This window comes from Anas platyrhynchos, chromosome 5 (genome assembly GCF_047663525.1).
Source record: "Anas platyrhynchos isolate ZD024472 breed Pekin duck chromosome 5, IASCAAS_PekinDuck_T2T, whole genome shotgun sequence".
In the NCBI taxonomy this organism is placed as follows: domain Eukaryota; kingdom Metazoa; phylum Chordata; class Aves; order Anseriformes; family Anatidae; genus Anas; species Anas platyrhynchos.
In genome coordinates, this window is record NC_092591.1 from 27,794,286 (window position 1) to 27,814,915 (window position 20,630).

General features: G+C 45.2%; 1 protein-coding gene across 7 annotated transcripts in view; it reads right to left on the reverse strand.

Moving 5' to 3' along the window:
• Window positions 1–20,630, reverse strand: part of MOB2 (MOB kinase activator 2) — a 111,662-nt gene that overhangs the window by 23,857 nt on the left and 67,175 nt on the right. The window contains exon 1 of one of the 7 annotated variants that reach the window (XM_027458879.3): window positions 13,208–13,287. The exons of 5 other annotated variants lie outside the window; for them this stretch is intronic. In XM_027458879.3, coding sequence (XP_027314680.1) covers window positions 13,208–13,272 — 65 coding nt within the window. In that variant the 5' untranslated portion in view covers window positions 13,273–13,287. Of the gene's footprint in view, window positions 1–5,305; window positions 5,505–13,207; window positions 13,288–20,630 lie in introns of those variants that run through there. One more of the 7 variants, XM_027458877.3, reaches the window with a different exon arrangement.

Sequence of the window (20,630 nt, forward strand, 5' to 3'; positions counted from 1 at the left end):
TGTAGCCGTGCCTACTGGTGCACAGCTGCGTTAGCCATCTCACCGTGAAGAAATGAAAGATGATCTCCTACGAAGGAAGTCTCTCTCAAGAGAGCGGCTAAATATCACTGCTGGGTGATCCAGTCTCAACACTTAAATCCCTTCTTCAAAAATCAATATGAATCCCTTTCAGAAAGCTTGTAACTCAAGTCAGTTAACAGATATAGTTAGCTCACCTGTTAAATAAGATGTGGAGAAAAAAAACACTCATTTTGATGCATTTGAATGATGTAACAAGACAGGTTTTGTACGTTGAAAAACAACAGAAAAGAAAGTATTCCAACTGAGACAATGCAATTTCCCCTCTGTCCCATACAGATGGTCAAGACCCTATCTATTCCCTGAGCAGGTCAGTTCTGAAGAAAATAAAAAAGGCAGTCACGTTGTAACCGAGGACTTTGTATAACGAGGAGTCAGGAAGACCTAGTTCAGCACAAATTTCCTTTCTCCAGTCTTGCCAAATGCATCCTGCTGATCGTCAGCATATGTCCCTGTAAACCTCTGCTGTTCTGGATCTGGGATACATGGCCACGTCAGCCTGAACAGCAAATTTGGGTAAGTGGCTAGTGTGAGAGGAGCTACCAAGGACACCTAACATCTTTTCTGGCATTGAACTTACTGTGAAGAAGCCCAAGGTACCTTTCTTCATTAATTCTATCAGCTTTGTATGGCACGATGGGATTTTTTTTTTTTTTTTTGTGGGGGGGGGGGGGGGTATTTTAGCTGTTTTTCAGGTATTTCAGCTGTTTTAAGAGTTATGTTCTGTCACTACCTGTCTTTCTGAGCACAGCCAGCTGCACTCACTGACAATTCTTTTTTTTTCTACTTAAAAAAAAAAAAAAATTAAAAGGAATTAGAGACATCTACAATGTTCTTCTCACCCAGGGAGCATCTGCTATAACCAATCCCCATTGTCTCCTACACTTTTGTTATTGAAAGAAGTGTAGGAGCACTAAACAGAAACAAACTTGGAAAACAAACGTTTTCAGACAAGTTCAAACAGCCTAGCTTCGGTGTTAATGGGCTCCACTAACTTAGACTAGCTCTGGAGACACCTTAGAGGGTTATTTCAACACACAGAGGAATGTCAGCAGTCATCTCCCTCTGGCTATCTGCTCACCGGATGTAGAACACAACCAAAATACAGCTCGATGTTGTAAAATACCTCTGAATGAACACAGGCTGGCTTCTCCATTAAGCCAGTACACCCTACACGGCTCACCAAGCTTCATAAACACAGCGGGATTGTGACACTCCTGCAGTAAACACCAGTGACAACGATTCCAAAGAAATGGAGGAGTGCCTGGCACACCGGCCTAACGAGGCACAGCCTCCTCCCAGAGCACAGCTTCAAGTCCCACACTCCAGAAGGAGCCAAAGCTGTTAGGTGCCTTGTACAGGGGTACCTACAGCTTGTAGCAGGCACATTTTCAAGCAGACCTTGATGAATTTTGCAGCGACTTCGCTCCCTGCACATGGGGCTGAGGGACTCTGAAGGGCCTGGTGAGGCTGCAGGGCCTACCTCCATCAGGACGCGCTCTGTCACCATGGCAGGACACTTGTGTCAAAGAACCATCTCCACAAGCCCCTCTGTGCTTTCCTGTGCACAGCAGAGCTGCCACAAGGCCCCCAGTGCCCAGCCTTGCTTTGCCAGAGCACGAGATGCTCTTTTGCCCTTTCCGAGCCTCTCAGTGCAGCGCAGTGGCTGCTGCTGACAGGAAGCCATCCCCTGCTACAGAAATATTCGGTGAGGCACAGCAGGTCAGTTTCTGATGTCAGTTGCCCTGAACCATAAACATTTTGAACTATTTTGGTACAATGGAAAGTTGTGGGAGGGAGAAAGGACAAGAACAGGATAAAAATAGCTGACGTGGTTCTGAAGTTTTGCCTGCGAGCCCCTTCCCTGCACTCTGCCTTCCCCTCCCTCTCTACCCCCTCCCCTGCTCAGATCCGTGCATTAATCAGAGCAGTAACACGAAACACGGCCCTCACTAATTACTTGTTAATAGCGTAGGCCAGACTAAACTGTTGGAAGACATTTCAACCTTAAAAAGGATAAAACAGGATTTATTTTTAAAATATTTGCCTCAGCCCTGCCGATACACCTAAGTGTCGCTGACAACCAGCTGCAGCTGTCCTGGGCCATGCGAGCCAGTGGGAAAGAGGCAGCCACAGCAAATCCACTCTGCTTCTGTCCACACGTGTCCTGTTTCATGAACATGCTTAACACGTTTGTTTGTTTGTTTTTCGTTTTTTTCGAAGTGTTGGATGTAAAAATGTATAGCACCTTCCAGAGTGCCAACACAAACATGTCCTCTTATCTGTGATGGAAGCAATCTTATCACACTATCACTGAAGACAAATTCTTGAAAAGTGACTGTAAAAATTCCACTTAATTAGTACTGCCCACAGCAGGCACATCTACACAGGCAGGGTGCCTTGATTCTGGTTTGGTTTCCAAATCAATCCCTGCACATTGCTCTAAAAAGGGAAGCTCTCTCATGAGAAGGAGTTGAGGTTACCTATTCCCACACTCGTCCTGGACTATGTACACATGTAAAATGTCCTGTACTTCATCAGAAGTCATTAGACCATGACATCACAACTCTGCAGCCCTCATCATTCCTCTTCCATGACACCGTATCACTGATGGTTAGTCAGCTATCCCACAGAGACTAGGTTCCACTGGAGGCTTAAAGGGATGAGCACTGACAATGAAGCTGCACGATGAGGATTTCCTGAAAATCATCCGTGCAGGACCTGCAGTGCCATGGCACAAATGCTGCAGTTCTGAGCTGCACTTGAGCATCTGAACCAGGACTCAAGCTCAGACATGGGCAGTGAAAACCACGTCCACATGTCACCAGCACGCAGCTCTGAGGAGTTGTGAGTGTACACAGCCAGGGACCAAAAAGGGGAGATTTCCCACATAGCTGAATTTTGAGTTTTCCTTCCACTGCTGCTGTTCAAAGCCAGTAAAAAGCACACCACTGCAAGGAGGCTAACAATAATCAGCCACTTTACAAAAAGCTGGAACAATTATTTTTTTTAAATAGAATATATATATATATTTTTTGCATTGTTCTTTTTCACTTTACCCCTTCCGCCTCTCTAGAACCACCAACTTTCAGAAAACAAAAAACAGAACAATTGCATCCATTTTGTCACGTTTTTTCTTCCTCCCCAACCACAGGGTGAATAATTACATATAATTCATTACAGGAGAAGGAAAAAATGAGATCAACGTATTTCAAAAACATCTGAAGTGAAACGAAAGCCCTAATTAAGCACTGGGCTGAGGAACACACATAACTTCATCTCAGCTATGCTATTAATTTAAAAGGGGAGATGACACTTTTCTAATGGTATTTTAATTTCTTAAAATCATTAGAAGTGTGTAGTCTCAGTCCCATCCCTTAAAAGTTAAATACAGTTTGCTAGCTCGTGTGATGAAAGATACTAACATCTCCAGAGTTCTTCACAGTTGAATCACTAATAATTTAAAAGAGTATTAAACCTAACAGTAGCTTTCATAAAAAATTAATTAGAAAGGCTGAGAGCACATCTGTTGCTTTTGTTACATTTTTTGCCCTTTCTGGTTCAGCTGTCTTGCCCTGCGCTCTTTTCAACACTTCCCAGGTGCTCAAGTCTGCTGCTGCTTCTCGTGAATCCCTTTGTTTCCCTCCTTGCTTCCTCCCAGTGCCAATTTCTCCTTTGGCAACTGTTACTCTCTGCCTGCGACACACACATGATTTGGCATCAGCAGCTAGGAGGGCCTGGACCTACACCACCAGCTAGTGAAAGCAACAGGAATGTCGAAAGTTTCCAGAGAACTTACTTACAGGCACACACAACTCACTTAACTACTGTGCAATGGGTTTGCTATGGAGGAAAGTCATCCTGGCTAAGCATCTCACTGGAACAAGTGAGCTTTGTAAGTCTGTACAACCAGTAAACTCCTAAGAGACAGAAATAAGGGACAAGTTAGAGAAAAAAGACAGGCACTCTATTCCTTGTCCACTGTGAAGTTCTACGAGTTCTTGGTGGCCTGTGGAGGAGCAGCAAGGAGTGGTGAAGATTCACAGTTTCACCCATGAAACAAGACCAAAATGTAGTTGTGCACTACATCAACTGCGAGATTCATCTGACTTCACGGCTACAGCATCCACACCAACAAGTGCACACCAGTCACACTCTTTACCAGGCTAGCAATGCACCTCTGCATTCAGCCACGTCGTCAAGCTCCCTGCTCTTCTCCACTAGAAACAAAGTGCACAAAGCTCAGCTGTGGATGTCTGCCTTCAGAAATCCCTCCACAGCTGTCCTGAGCCAGGCACCACTTGTTTTTTTTTTCACCATTGCTAGGCTCCCCTTTTCTTAAGCACCTGATTTCTGCAATAGGGAAGCTTTGATTAGGCTCACTATTTACCTGGGCTCCTAGCCAATACCTGCGCTCTTATGCTGTCTGAGCTCTTTGCAAAATATGATGAGTTTTTATTTTACAGAACAAAAACCAAAGAAAAGCAAAATTAAGCAACACACACCAGGTCAGATGAGGCAGCTGAAGTATATTCTGGAAGAGAAATAAGAGAACCAGTCTGGCATCTAAAGAAAGTTTTTGTGAGTTCACATTTCTAACTCGAGAACTCCCTAAATGGAGATAATCCAGAATGAAAAGACATGAAAGTAAACAAAACTCCAAAATACCAATCACTACCATCTCGTAACAGCTTCAGCAAGACAAAGGTTCGCTACGGATTCCCGAGGCCAAAATAGGTCACGTCCAACAGCAACTTTTCCTCGCTTTCACAAGTTTTATAGCACGCATGGAAAAGAAACCTTGGGGGAAAAAAAAGCAAATAAATTCTGCACAATTTCTGCACATACTCGAGTTGGAAGAGACGGGAAGAGCTTTTGTGAAGGAATTGAAGGAACGCGCACTGAACAAACCGGGGCGATGCCTGCTGCTGAGCCGCAGGAGGCTCCCTGCACTCAGGCGGCCTGGCAGCACTCCCCAGCGGAGGCACCCCCCTATTCCCCTCTATTCCCCTCCGGGAGCGCTGCCAGCAGGGCAGCCACCAAAAACTTCAGAAGGCTCCCGGCGTGAACAGCAAGCTGCCGGCCCAGGGGGGTTACGAGGCGGCCAGCTGAGCCCCACCGCACCGAATGGTGCCATCCCCCAAAAAAAAACAGAGCGAGGAGGGGCGTTCAACTTGTTAAAAGCCGAGGAGCCAGAAACCCCAGTTCCTTATGGTGAATTCCTTACCGCAGCACCTTGCCCACCGCCTGCAGCACCATCTTGCAGCTCAGCCCGGCCTTGGGGCTCGGGGCTCGGACGGGCCGCTCGCCGGGGAGGCTGCACTGATCCCCGACCATGGTCCGGCGCCGGGGCTGGGCTGGGCTGGGCTCTGCGCGGCTCGGCTCGGCTCGGCCCGGCCTCCCCGCCCCGCTCCCCGGCCCGGCCCTCGCCCGGGAGCCGCCAATGGGAGCCGGGGGCGGGCGGCAGCGGCTGCGGAGGCGGCGGCGAGGGGCAGGGCTCGGGGCCGGCCCCTCGGGGCCAGCCCCTGAGGAAGCGGGGCCCGCGGGTGCCCGGGTCCGGCAGCGCAGCGCGAAGCCGCCTCAGCCGCGGGCACGCGGCCTCGAAGGGCGCCACGCGGCTCCCGGGCAGCGCAGAAATTTCGAGAAGGCGGCCGGCTGTGCCCGCTGCTGGCCAGCGCGGCGTTTAGAGCCAAATGGTGACAAAAACACCAGAGACGTGGCGTGAGGCCGCCTGCAACGCAAAGCCCTGAGGGTGCCGCTCGTTCTGACACGCCAAGACCACGCGTTAAGACAGGGTCCTAATGACTCCACCGACGGCACACAGGATGCCCGCAGCTGAACACAGCTCAGCTTTCCAACTTGGCGGTCCTGTGCCTCACGCAGAAGGTTTCCCAATCCCCCCAAAAATCCAGTGCCCACTCGGGCTTCTCCCCCAGGAACACCGACTTGTCACGGCCCCGCTGGCGGGCAGCAGTCCTGGCAAACCCAGGAAGGACACCTGCCAAGAGGGAAGCTGCCCTCTGTCTGTTTGTTCACCAGTGAGATCTGCACAGAGAGAATTTTGTTTGTTAGAAAACCACCCTAAAAACAACAAGCCTGGGACATAAAGCAGCTAAAGTTCTAATGAAAGTCTGTCTATCCAAAGTAAATTCAAGAAAAATCCAGGGGTCAAACCAAAATAAACACAGCCCTGCGCTGTACGGCTGCTAGGAGAGCTGGCCTCCCCGTGACTCTGAGGGCTGCACATCTCTCCAGACGCGGAGCTTCAATGACCTTGCGTGGGGGCCCAAGTTTAGGGACTGGTGCTGTGCCATCAGGACCAATAGATCAGCTGAAATTAAGTTTTTAAAGCTGTTAATCTTGTCACTTTGACCTAGATAAGTGACCCACTTCTCTGCTCTGTTAGCTCCTGCATCAAGCCAACGCTTACTTTGCTCACCAGTACAGCCCCGCTGCACCCCTTTAGAGCCTTTCCTCCACCTCTCAGGATCCCTCCTTTCTAGCAGCACCCCCTTTTGGGATCAACTGCATGCCGCTTCACCTGTATCACTAGATTTTAAGCAAGTTGTGGGACAATTCAGTATCTCAAAGTCAACTTTAAGTGCTCCAAAACAATAAAGCTGAAACAAGTTTATTATAGGAAGCACAACTTAAGCACGTATGCTTTATTTATAGGGCATCAACACACAGTAATTTAAAACACGTGCAGCGCGGATTCTCACATTTTAAAAGGATTTAGAGCATATGTGCAGACACAGACGGGTTTACTTGAAAGCTGCTGCAGCCAGAAAGAGCAGCACTCTATCTAAAAGCAATGCATTTATTTGAACACAACCACTGGTATGATCTCTATGCATGCATATTCTGACGGGAGCATATCTGCATTTCCTCAAGGGTGTGTCTTACAGCTACCCGATAGTCGGGCTATTTACAGCCATCACTAGCTTCTTTCTCACTTGCTTCCTCAACACCCCTGCACGTAGCGACTGCTGGGTCCAACCTTAGAAACAAGTGGGTTTCAACAGCAGCAAAGTATTTCTTACACATCCTGGCCAGGCTTGAAAGATCACGGGGCCACGTACTGAAGTCATCAAGGAAACCCTACTGCAAGTACCTGTGAGTGGACCTGCAGCTGCTTTAGGTGCAGCAGAACAGCACCATCACCCTGGTGAATCAATGGCACAACGCAATTTGGTGGGAAGAGCAGACCCCATTCCCACCCCATTCCCCACCGCTTACACAATACATACGCTTATTGCACACGCCTGGAAAGTTTTCTACACCAATCCTAACACTATCAGGACAGGAAAGAGAGAAAGAGCTTTGTGGTCAACGCCACTCAAACTTCTTGTTAAAGCTTAATCCAAGCCAAGGAATGGTATTTAGAAATTTTATGAATAATGCTTTGTATATATAACGATTTTATAAGCAGCAGTTGCACAATTATATATTTATTTGCCTCTTTTAGGCTTCCATAAAAATTAAGTGTAAAGCAGCCACCGCAGGGCCGTGTGCTAGCATCCAGAGGTTTGGCAAAGAAAGCAAGTTGTATCAACCCAGACAAGCCAACAATGTCAAGGGCAAAAAAAATCGCAGCCATTATTTTGATTAAAGTGCTCAGCATCTATATGTAAGAAATGAGGCCTTGTAACATCAGACTGTAAAGTTCTGTTTTAAATTAAACCACAATTTATTGCGTGTCCCTGCCTGACATACAACATTTCAGTTTTGCTAGCTCATTAGCCTTCTGTTCAACTTCAGTGCCCCTGCCACTACCTGGCCAAGCACCCTTTCCACTTACTCAAAGTGCATCCCCAGTCCTCTGGAACCACTCAATCAGTATTAGCCATGAAAACGCGTTATCCTCTAGCTAAGCAATATTTAAACCAAGAACACATCTGCTCTCCATTCTGTAACCCTCCCACAGCAGCAAAGATGGCACAAGCAGCTCTGCTCTGTACAGGCGGCAAAGACACAGATTTTTGGACAGAAGACAGACTGAAATCAGTCCACTCAGTTTCAAAAAGTGTTTTGGAGGTGGTCACAGCAGAGGGGAAAATAAAAGATTTCAAGGGTATGCCTTCAGCTCCACTCTTGAGATGATAGCAGGAGAAATTGCTCTTCCGGACCACACAGAGTGCTGTGATAAAAGCCTTATCAGCAGTGGCCACACACGTGTCAGAAAGTTCGTGCATAAAAGAGTGAGCTTAAGAGAAGCACATTTATAAGCGACAAGATGCCTACATCTGGTGCTTTGTTGAAAGCTCTGGTAATGTGACAGGTCAGCGATCATCATCCTGCAAAAAAAAACACCTTCAGCCTCATCAGTGCTGTGTTTTTTTTTTCTCTGCAAGAAAAATGGTATGTGATATTCTCACCTAATTGATAACCTGAGAAACAAGCAGTCAGTCAAAGCAAGAACACCAAATACCTCAAAGCATCAGTAAAACCTCACCAGGAACTCCTACAAGTTTATACAATGGCATTTTGGAAAGGATGCACAAAATGAGAAGAATGGAGGGTTCGGACCAACAGAAGTACGACTCTTAAAAGAGAGAGAAGAAAAAGGAAAGTGAATGCTGCTGTATGCACTAAACAGAGAAATCGTGATCTCAAAGGTATTGTATCTCTGGCATGTGCGTAGGCACATCTATTGTTCTGAAATCCCCTCAAATGTCAAGTTAACCCAGGTTCATCAAGAAGTGTACAAAGATGAGATGTGAAGAACATGAAAGTGTTGAAGGAAGCAGCATTAACAGCAGCTCAGCAGGAGATATTAAACTCTGCCTGCACTGAACACGTACCCAAGAGCTATGAAGTAAGGACGCTTGCACTCAGACTCCCCAGGGAAGAGATGTGAAACAGAGGGCAGAGCGGGTTTTTATCACCTGCAGTCCAGTCAGCCCTCCTGAGTTGGCCTGCCCCGAGTGACAAGTGACAGAGGCCACTCTGCACAACCCGCAGTCAGGACACTTGTTTCCTGAGCAGCTCTTCCAGGCACGTCTGAAGCAAGGGGACTCCGAGTCAGTGAACTGTCATGGAGCTGGGGACACGCAGCAGGTCCAGGCCTTAGCAGGGAGCATCGCTGAACACTTAGCACTGCTATAACAAAAAATTGTTTTAAAAAGGGAATAACCCAAACCCTGGGCAAATCCCAAGATCACTGCATTCTGCTTAAAGTTTCCCTGCTTTCAGCAGAAAGTGTTCTTTGCTTTCTGTGCTGAGCTGAGGTACCCCGCTGCACAGCACCCCATTTCAGGGACAGGTGAGGCAGCTCCTACCTTTGTTAGGCAGTTCCTTCCAAAACAGCAAACACCACAGTGACGGGGCCTCATGAGGCAGAGTTTTCCTCTTGCTAGTTTGCAAAGCAATATGCTTGGCACTACTCAATAGAGGAACAATAAGCTGGAAAATGCTTGCAGATTAGCAGCTCAAACCTTGCAAAACTATCTGCCAGAGATGAAGTTTGCTAGGCAAAAAAGCCTAACAATAGCTCCAGGTGACACTGAGGCTCAAAGAACAGGGCAAAGTCTGTCGCTGAGGATGAAAACCTTTTCTTTTTCTTTCAGAGGGGTAGGAGGAGAGAAGAAAACGCAAACAAGTGGATATGTGCCACTGGAGTTGGGAAGCTAATGCATTTATCATTACAAGTGCCCAAAAGGATGCCTTTTGACACACACAGCTCAGTCAGAGGCAGAAGTCGTGTCAGAGTACCTGCGGGTAGGCTTCATGGGGGGCTCACAGCACACTGTAAAGCGTGAGATGCTCAAGTTATGCCACAGTAGCCACTGTTGCTTCCTTGTTACAGATAAGAAGGGAGAATTTCATCCTGGATTTTACTCTTCCTTCTATTTTCTTTCCCCATATTTGAAGTTTGAATAGGCTGCACTCCAGGGAAGCATTAGTGCAATACGCATTTTATACAGCAAAGCTAAAATGAAAGACTCCTGTTCTTCTCCTTCCCTCCCCCAAATATGCTGGACCTCCAGCTTCACGTAAAGAGGCAAAACTTCTAAAACTTGGCTAACAAATTCTCCCTGGGGATTGTTTAACATATTCAGACCTACTTGCTACCCATACACAGAAGTCTCCCTGTAAGTGTTACAACACAACGACTGTTTTCACGGACTTATGTAAATATGGCATGGAAAACAAAACCCTAATTGCAAATTGGCACGGAACTCTGGGCTAAGGAGTAAAAGTTGCAATCAGCACAGGAAAGGAGGCTATCTGTGTGAGCACGGTTATTGGTCAGGACTATCTGTGCTTGGGTGGGAAAGGCATCGAAGGAAAAAGGGGAGATGCTGGGAGTGAACTTGCAGAGTTTTCCCAGACAGACGGAGAGCCGCAAAGGAAATACAAGTTTCTCTCCATCTTGGTGCTAAGAATGGCCTCTTTTCAATGCAGCAAATGATTTTATCTGGTAATGTCACATTTAGATGACAGCATAGGGGGAAAAACAATTCAGGAAATAAGCGTGAAATTTATTCTAGGAGGTTTTTCTCCAGGCATGCATTATAAAATATGAAGCACACAGCCTACATTATGTAAGATTAAACAGGGGAAACTATTCATTGTAATTCCTGGCACTTACAAAATAATCCCTTAGCTACTACTTCTAAAGAGCAGGGCCACAAAATCCAGAAGTCACCAAACTGACTTGGTTCACACCCACACCAGCGCACGTTTGCATTCCACGTACGATTCAAGACACACACACTGCAATTGGCTTTCCTAACACCCAGCACAGACCAGAGCCTCAGGAGCCCAGCACCAGCTTCTGGCACACAAACCACACCATGAAGCGCCCAACTTACAACCTGAAATAGTTCAGATTTAGAAAACAAATGAAAGCTTTCCAGCAGCAGCCCAGCTGTGCAAGTGCTGCTGGCGTTGCTCAGCCCCAAAGAGAGGCCACTTCCCAGCTTCGAAGCCGGACCTGTTGGGTTGGTGTGTGTGCACCCACGTGCCTCCCAGATGGACACAGGGCTGCTGTAATGACAGACTCACCTCTGCTGAAGTGACAAGGCTGCATTTCAAACAATCCGGAGAGCAAAGGCAGGGACATCCTTCCCTTTGAGGATTCAAACTGAGTGGACTGCTGATTAAGCTTTTTCAGACACTCAAAAACATTATCAGCTCTTTCTCGGCATGCAAAAAGAGAGATTTTTTGGAGAAAAAAAAAATGAAGCTTTGCATACCAGCTCTTGATACTTCATTACAGTCTAGGTGCTGCACACGAGATGTGCTCACACAGTGCTCTGGGATCTTAGCTGTGCCCGAGAGCTCAGCTGTACCTGCAAAGTCCTCCTAGAGAGGCATGGCCACAGCATGCTGCCTAGCAGGGATAACCTGCCTGTCATTTTTGTAAAACTTGCTACAAAAATAGAGTCAGCTTTCATGCTTTTACTTTCTGATCAGTTGGCTTAAGTGCATTCACTTACCCATTTGATCTGAACCTCGCACTCGGCAGGTATAAAACCTCAAGCACTTTGCAAAACCCCATGTGATCTGATGACCTTGTGATCAAGCCCCTTGTAGAAATTCAGGACAGGTCTGGACAAAAAGCAGTGGGATAGCACACTAGGATTAGCTTCAACCCCCAATGCTGAGGCGCTGCACTACCACATGCTGGAAGCTCACCAGTTCAATGCGGAACTGGGGAATTAAACACGGTACGCACAGGTTGTCACTTTTGTATCACGTTTGTTGGTTTTGAACATTTCTCCAAAATCAAGTTAAACTAGCCACTGAGCAAAAGCATGCTGGTAGTAAAAGAAAGAACGTTAAAAAAAAATCTAAGGAAAATAATCACTTTTCCACCCAAAAATAATAAAGCACTCAACTACTTGAATTACTGCAAACTATCAAAAATATCCTTTTCTGGATCAGAATATTTGAAAGTAATCTCAAAAGAAAGAAAATCCTCCTGGAAACTTACAGAGGTCACAAAAAGGTCTACTTATGACAGATTGCCTTCTGAATTATGGCTGAATTATCACACGGGACACGTTATTAGGACACATTTTATTATGGTGGCATGTGCTTGCACTGCTGTAAGCCTTGGTTAAGAGGTAAGCATGGATTATATCAAGAGAGAAACACCACAAAATAAAGGAAGCTCCTATGAACCCAAATTTCACCTGATCAAGGAAAAAGAAGAGAAATGGTAGAACACGCATCAGATGAGCCCTGAATTTCAAAACTATATTAAGCCAAGCATGGAGAGGAAAAAAAATGTGGGCTTAAAAATAACACCATTAAGTACAGATGAATTCTTTAACAGCTGTGCTGTATAAAAAGCTGTGCAGTCTTGCCCAAAAATCTTCAAATTGCCTAAAGTTTGTTCTATACAAAAATTTTTTACACCTTTTTTCCCCTCACAATCCCTTACAGCTCTTGAATGGATGTTTATTTACTAGGAAGCAAAGGAAAGCAATGGCTGACAGAAGAGCTTGGCTGTTCTGGTTAGACGAGATTGTCATTTGTCATGTTTTAGTAATGCAATAAGAAAACGAGCCGTGCCTGCTCTCAGGAGCACGAGGTACATTTAAGGAGCAAGAAGGTACAAGAAGGAGCATTTAAGGTACAGGACCAAAGTTAAGGACAGTAAACTACTGCGTCTGCCAAGACTGTTCTGTATGAACTTCACTAAATCTGTCTCCATCCCAGCTCCACTGCCCCACCCCACAAAAAAGAAATTACTATAAACTACTTGTTGGATGCCTCGTTTTACATACTTTATCTAAAAATTGCTTTCAGGACTTTGTTTGTAAGTACAGAGATTGCAATAAATGAGTGGTAATGTCACATACAATGATTCCTACTTCACTTCAGTGAAATACCATTACCACAAACATGGCAAAGCCACTTTTTTTTTTTTAAGGTTTGTTGAAAAATGCTTTATGACTAGGAAAAGGCCCTCAAATAGAAGCATTACTGCTAGGATACACGGGCAGGCAAGTGACCAAAGAGACAGAAGCACTTTGCAACAAGAGAAGAGGGAAAGGAGAACTCCAGAGGAATTAGTGGATGTTTGAGAAGCCCGAGGTGGGAGTGAAAGCAAGAAAGCCTAAAGCAGAGATAAATGAACACAGATGAAGTTTGACATGCAAGTGATACACATTACCTGAAGTATTTCAGTACTTTTGTAGGTCTCTTATCAGGGAGCTGAAAGCAAATAAACGTATTCATCCTGCACCTTGAGCTACTTCTGCATTCTGAAGGTGCGTTTCATGTACATGCACCTGACAAGCGCGCCAGTGCAGTACGTCAACCTTTCTCCTTTGACATTCTGTTCTAGAAAATATTGGAAACTAGGGAAAATACATTGTGTTCCACTATGCAAATAGCAACTTCCCTGTGTAATTATAGTACATCTTGCTGAGAATTGCATCATGACTAGGATGCAGCTAAGAGGACAAACATTTAACCACTATTCTTAGTTTGGTACAAATTTTTTCCCACGTTACATAAACACGTACACACCCGCACATGGGCAGCACCATCAGTTGCCTCATTGTTTTCACTTCAGAAAAGGAACAGTTATCTTCCATTTCAATAGCTCTATTTTTGCTAGTGCTTTAAAACAGGTAGTAACTTTTCTAATTAGCTTCTTGCACAATTATTCTTCCCTTGTCTTTACCACCATCGCCTTAACTTTCCATAAGGCGAGACTATAGAACAGGAATGAAAAACAGGCATCAATTCCAAAACATCCTTAAAACTTCAGGAAAATAATTCACTTCTAAATGTGTCCTCACAAAAGGGGACTGTCCAGGAATTTCTCCTGTTTTTATAAAATGGATAGCTGCACACCTGACGAAGGAAGAAACAGGATGGATTTCCAGTTTACACAAGTTCCCCAGAAGCACCGGGAACAAAAGGTAACAGATTTTTGAAGATACTATCTACGCTTTGCAAGCTTTTCCATACTTTGGCCAGAAGTATGAAACACACAAAGTTCTTCTGAACACATGCAGCCCTCTATCATTTTCCTTCCACACACCTCTGTCAAGTCAGCCAGCTTGGGGTAACCACACCTGAGCAGCAGCACATTAAAAGATGACACAGAACAGCTAAGAAGAAATTACGCCCTCATAAGCTGACCTTGATATATTGATTTGCACTCCACATTCAAGCTTTTGGTAAAACTTCAAAATCCAGTTTTTCATTTTTCTGGCTGGAAAATGGTAAAATATAAAATGTAGATTCTGCTCACTATTGCTCTCCTACACATTCAGTGTTAGATCTAAAAAAGCGTATGACTGCTGCTAAGGATCCAGTTCCAGTCTTCCCCATCCATCCAGGCTGTTAGATACGCATATAAAACTATCAGCTTCAAAAGAACTTCCCTTTGTGTTCCAGTGGTAGATTAAACTGCAAATTAAAAGTGGGGATCTTAACCTAATTGAAAAATCACAGTCAACAAACATGGTGCAGCTTCTTCAAAGGGCCAGGGAGGAGTGAGGAGAAGGACAAGGCATTTTAACTCTCCAGGGTGGAACAAAACCTTCATTTGCTTCCCAATTCCTGTTCTACGTTTATACAAAGAACACACGGAGACCTAAATTCAAGTTTTGTAAAGAAGCCTCCTTTTACCGTAAAAAAGTACAGTTGTGGCTTTTAATGAGAAAACAGAACATGTTGCTGCTGCTCCTTTGGAAAGCAATAAAGTTGTTTTACTCCACAAATTAAGCTTTGCTTTGTTTGCACATGTAAGCAGTCATGGATGTTAGGGGCCTGGCCATGGCTACGCTGCTCCACTGCCTGCACACCTCTGAGCAGCAGTTCTTGTACACGGTATCTTCCTGCTTGCTTGTCCCCGTGGCCAAGTTTATAAAGAGTGAATAAAAGGCCACCTAACTGAAGCACTATCTGCATCCATCACGCCTTGGGTGCATGGCAAAATACAGTGCAGAACCTGAAATAATGCCACTGGGCAGTGAAGCACTGCCATTTATCTGCTGAACTGTGATGGATGCCCATTGTCCCCTGCTCCCAGAGCTCCCAAATGTGCTCAGTGCTGCAGACCGTGAAATCCTTCTGCTCTGCCCAACACAGGAGGCAAGGCACAGGGGAGGGAGACCACTAAACGAGGATGGTTAACTTCCTACACTGAAAGAAAAGCAACAAGGAGTGGTGCTTTGCTGTTTGAGGATTCAGTAAGTCCTTTCAGAGCCCAACCTCCTCAGATAAAATATTAACCTTTTCAAGAGACAGCTGAAGAAGGAATAAATTGGCACGGATGCAACACACAGACAACAAGCAGCTCCTTTCATCTTTTGCTTCATCTTCACTGGTAATGGTTTGTAAAGTGGCTTTAAAGAGAAGTTGAAATACACAATACTTATCACAGCTTAAAATGTAATAGTGACCAGAGCTGGGAGGTAGGTACAATCAGCTTTGCGCATCCATTCCTGGGGTTGACTTCAACTGTTTTCATCTTGCAGACAAACTAAGTAGTTAAGTCCCCACGATGGTTTTTGTAGCTTACATATTCCAATTGTTTCACACTGAAAATTGTTTCTAATTCTAATTGTTTCACACTGAAAACGTGCTTTTTGGATTCGAGCAGATATTCTGCCTATACAAACAGAGCACGCCAGCAAAGAGTGGCTGTTACTGTAGGCAGCACTTCCTATGAAATCTGTGCTTTGCACATGGCTTTTGAAAGTCACCCTTCACCCATGCCTCTGAGCTGTCCAAGTAAAACAAGCTATACTGGTTAAAAAATACATTTTGCCTGTAACTACGCTTGACTTTCTTCCAGTGCAGGTGTACGCTCAGAAGTCTTCCCGGCCCAGCCAACAGCCGCCAGCAGCCATTTGGAGCACAGACAAGATGCAGGCAGGTAACGCCCAGCTTTTCCCTGGATGACTCACGCATTTCCTCCAGCAGCACACCGGGCACCTGCCGGGCGCTTCCCCGAAAAGCCTGATTTACTGGGGTTGCGCAAGTCGCACGCGCTGCACGTGCAGGGGGTGATGCAGCCACCTACCTCCTGCCTGGGAGCCCGCAGAAGATAGCAGCCGAGACAGGGCGGCTGCCCCAGACAGGACATCTTCTGTCCATAACTCATTTCCAGGGGCCCTTGGAGAAGCAGGGACGATTCAGAGTGGGTCATTGAATGAGCTCCCAGATGCTCGGGTACACCATGGTCACCAGATCAGTAAGCCTCAGGGCCAGGACAAGCCTCCAGTTCTTCTCTGCCTTCCATCTCCTTACCTCTGTAGTAAACCTAAGGCTTAGCTGAAGCACACCTTCCAGAAAGACACCTGGGCTCAACTTCTACTCTGACAACAAGGAAAAATCAGTTTTGTTCCATGATTTGTTTGAATAGCTGTTAGCATCCATTGTTAAAATGCACACCCTTTGAATATTTGAAGCATCCCACCTTTAGCATCCTTTTGTTTCCAATTATAAATGTTATCCTTTCTGCTAGATTATAGCTTTTTTGTTTTTTTTTACTTTATTAGCTAGATATCACATTCACCTCTTAACCTTCTTTTTTTTTTTTTTTTTTAAATCTCCTTCTGCCTCATTATTAGAAATCTTTTTTTTCCAATCTTTAAATACTGCAGCTCCTTTCTGCCTTTCTAACTTAGAAGGGATCCAAGTGCCTACTCAAGGCAACGTAAGCATGACTGATCAAAAGATTTGGAGCTATTCTTTGAATCTTAATAGGGATGAACAAGCACACAGAACTTTATCTGGATCTTCATTCCTCAACAGATTAAAAGAACATTACTTCATTTAATAATGCTGCAAGGTTAAAACGTTTAAGTTCCTAACATTTACAAATTCAGAAAATACTTACATCCTAAGGCACCAGGAAGAATGCTAGTACTCATTATTTGAGCAAGGAAAGAAAAATCAATTTATTTTCATTCTCTAGACAAAAGAGCTCTAAATGTAAGACAGTCCTTGTTTTATAAATATTTAATCAGCTTAGTAACAATTAAGACCATCTCTCCCCACATGGGTTGTGCTACCTTTGATTAAAAAACTTAAGGAGAAAAAAAAATGTTTTTTCTTATAAATCCATTTTCTTCGCTCTCATTCAGAGTCATAGAAGGGGAAAAAAGCTGCAGTGTGATCACTGGAAACCAGGTTGCAAGAAACGCAGAGAGAGCACATTGCAAAAATGTTCTGCCCTCTTCCAGGTAGAAATGGCTCTTTATCAGTGCTTGGTTCCGCTGCAGTCCTTGAATACCCTCGAGCAACGAGCAGTATTGATCCAAGGCAAACTATCTGACCCGAGGGACTCTGCAGAAGGGAGAGGGGAAGATGATCCAGCCTGGAACTTGAATGAGTGCATCTTATCATCTGCTGATACGGCCATTAGCATGGAAAGCTGCTTAGTTCCACTTTCCTGCCTGCTGTCCCAACGCCTTCCTCATCCTCCCCTTGTGCTCAAAGAGGAGATGGGTTCTGCCACCCTTTACAAGGAACACACTCGAGCAGCAGCAAGAGAACCTCCAAAACAAGCTGTGCCCCCAGCTCCCTCGATACCATCCTTGTCACACTTGCCCAAGGCTACTCTGAACCAGCAGAACTTGGGAGAAAAACCCATCCATCCCTGAGCTCGCTGGAAAGCATTACCCACACCAGGCTGCCGTCGTGCGAGTCAGGACGTGCAGAGGTTTCCAGCTTCCACACCTCTAGCCTCTACCATGAGCAAAAGCTGCAGCTTCCCCCCCTTCCTTTATTGCTCATTTCCACTCCAGACAACCACCTGCCAACAGAACTTGACGGCCCACGCTGTCTCACCGTGCAACAAAGGGAACCAGATCATCCTCCTGTCCAGCACACATCTGCTTTTGTACCACAACTCCTGTTAGCAGACTGTTGATTAAGAAAAACATATTGGCAATGAGAAACAGATCAGCAGCTTGGCATTTGTTCTACTTGTGCAACCTTTCAGAAACAGCCCAGCATTGCAATGAAAGCAACAAACATCTGCTCTGTACAAGTGTACATATTAGAGACTCCAAAAGCTGCAATGTTGTTCAAAATTTGGCTGAATGGATACAGAGAAACCTTACCAGACCATCATTCAGACACTTAAATGAAACTTTTTAATTTCTAAAACCACAGTTATGGTAAACTAATATTTCAAAAGGGCTTACGTAGTCAATAAAAGCATCACCGATCCCTCTCTTAAGAGTGTTCTTCAGCAGTCTACCAGCACAAAATGCTCGTTAGGATCTCTGAAACCCAGTGAGGTACCTTTTGGTGCTAGAGCCAAACCTCTTCCCGTTCTTTCCTCCCTGCTCAACCCTCCTGGAAGCCGCATTTTCACAGCAACGGCTTCCTGCGAGCCCAGGAACCAGCTCACCGCGGGGTGACTGCAGTTGCTTGGTCTATAGACAAACAGCAGAAACACACCTCGGGATAGGAAGTCAAGTCGGGAGGTTTGCTGCTGTGCTGTCAAACTGCATGCGTGTGCTAACGGCTCCACACACACGCTTGTGAACAAAACAAAGAACAATTCCCAATGTGTACAACTGCATCAGTTCCTATAAACGAGAGTGGGGAGACTGTAAACAGAGAAAAATCACACGCAGCTCCTTGATCCATTGTTCCATGCTGCAAGGATGTTGTGTTAAATATCACTGTAGGAGGAAGTCAAAGCTGCTCTGGAACACAGGAAAATACTTGGAGAAACAGGAGACTTGGACTTGAGAGGGGCAATCCAGAGGAGCTGCTCAGCAGGCTGTGTCAGAGCAGCTGGAGAAGCACAGCAGGTTCCCAGAAGACACTCATCTCCTCCCAGTCTTGCAGTTTTCTGACAAAAAGTGTCACCACCCTTGATGTAAGCCAGAAACTAAAGGATCGCTCCAAGTGGTAACAATAAGAGAAAAAGAGTCAAGCACGAGCATTCTGTCTGAGCCTAATTCTGAACAGAGCGTTACTCTCCTAAGGACAAGATGAAACATGCTGAAAGAAACAAATAGTTCATAAACTTTTTTCAAGCCTCCCTCAGATACAGATGGATCTATGTTGAAATTACAGTGCTGTATTCTGATGTGCTTACTGGCAAACAGCAACTGCAATTATTTTTCAAGACAATGACAATATTTTACCTGCACTGTAATATAGCTCGAATCCATTTATGTTAGAGACATTACCATACTACAGAGCAGACTTGTGACAAGCTATGCGATGCACACAGGAGACTCTTTTTACCTCCTATCAAGAAAGTCACAGTAACGAGGCTGAAACCTTATTAACCTAATCTAGACTTTCAATGCATGTAAAATATCAAAAGTTCAAATTATTTATCCAGTCTGCTAATTCCTTTGCAACAGTAAGGAACTCTCCCTCAATCCTATTCCCTACAGAACCGCTACAGTCGGGCTGCAAGCTGATGGACAGAGCAGAAACAGCAAATACGCACACAGATCCTTGTAGCAGCACCACAGAGGAAAGGGGACTGCTAAGTCCACAACTGCCCTCTAAAAAAGCCCCAAACCTCGCTTTTAGTCCTCGAGCAATATTGAGGGGAGCTGTTACTAATTCATAGACCTTTCTGATACCCAGTGACGTGCTACTCTATAAATCAACGTGTCTGAGCACCGCAATGCCTCTGTTACTCATGTTTGCTCAGAACTGACTGCAGAATTCTCCCAAAGAGAGCAAATGTTAAGTATGATTTTTTCCTTACATGGAGAACATAAAGACGAGACGCGGCCAGTGCTCTAAGTCAGAAGAAAACTCATTCTGCTCTTCTTATCCTGTCCATTTTATTGCTGTTGATTAGCGCTGCACTTGGAAAGGGCCACGACTGTTTTGTGAGTGGCTTTAGCACGCACTCCTCCCTGCTGCTATCTTCTCTGGGCCTTGCAAAAGTCAAACCTTCAAAGTTCAATAATCTGTGACAAAACCCAGCCCGTAAAACTGCAAACAGCAGGGTTAGGATGACATCTCACAAAAAAAAAAAAAAAAAAAAAAAAAAGGGAAGATTAAGAATTTCTTTTATGCTCTGGAGATTAGGTCAAAGTGCCATAATAAAAAGATGCTTCCAGCTCTTTATCACCTTTCGTAGAGTCTCTATCCCATAAAACTCTCAGGGTGAGCCCCCACGAGCCAGACAGACTGCCTGCCACCTTGCCAAGGGTTGAGCCGAGGACCTGGCCGCAGCCTTCCGCTGTTTGCACGCTCGCTTTCAGGCTGCCACAGCAGCAGCTGATGCAGGCGTGGAGTCACTGCCTGCCTTTTGTTTTTCAGAACAAGGAGAAAACACATTTTTTCCCCTCCCTCGTCTGGGAAACAGGAAATAGATTCTTATAAAGGCTCTCCCACATACAGACAGGGCAGGAAAAAGGTGGAGTTTGGCAACATTGAGATTTGTTCTTCAAATGCAGACCAGTAATTATTCTAAGGTAAGCGACAGGATGGCTGGGCTTACCGCTGTTTACCCACTCTGGTGCTGCTGTTTTCATATGTATTTATATTTCAAGCAGACTTGCTTGTAAGCGTACAAAATCATTTATTTTTACCCAAGTTTTCAGGTGGTTAGACTCTTGCAGAGACTTTATGTACCTATA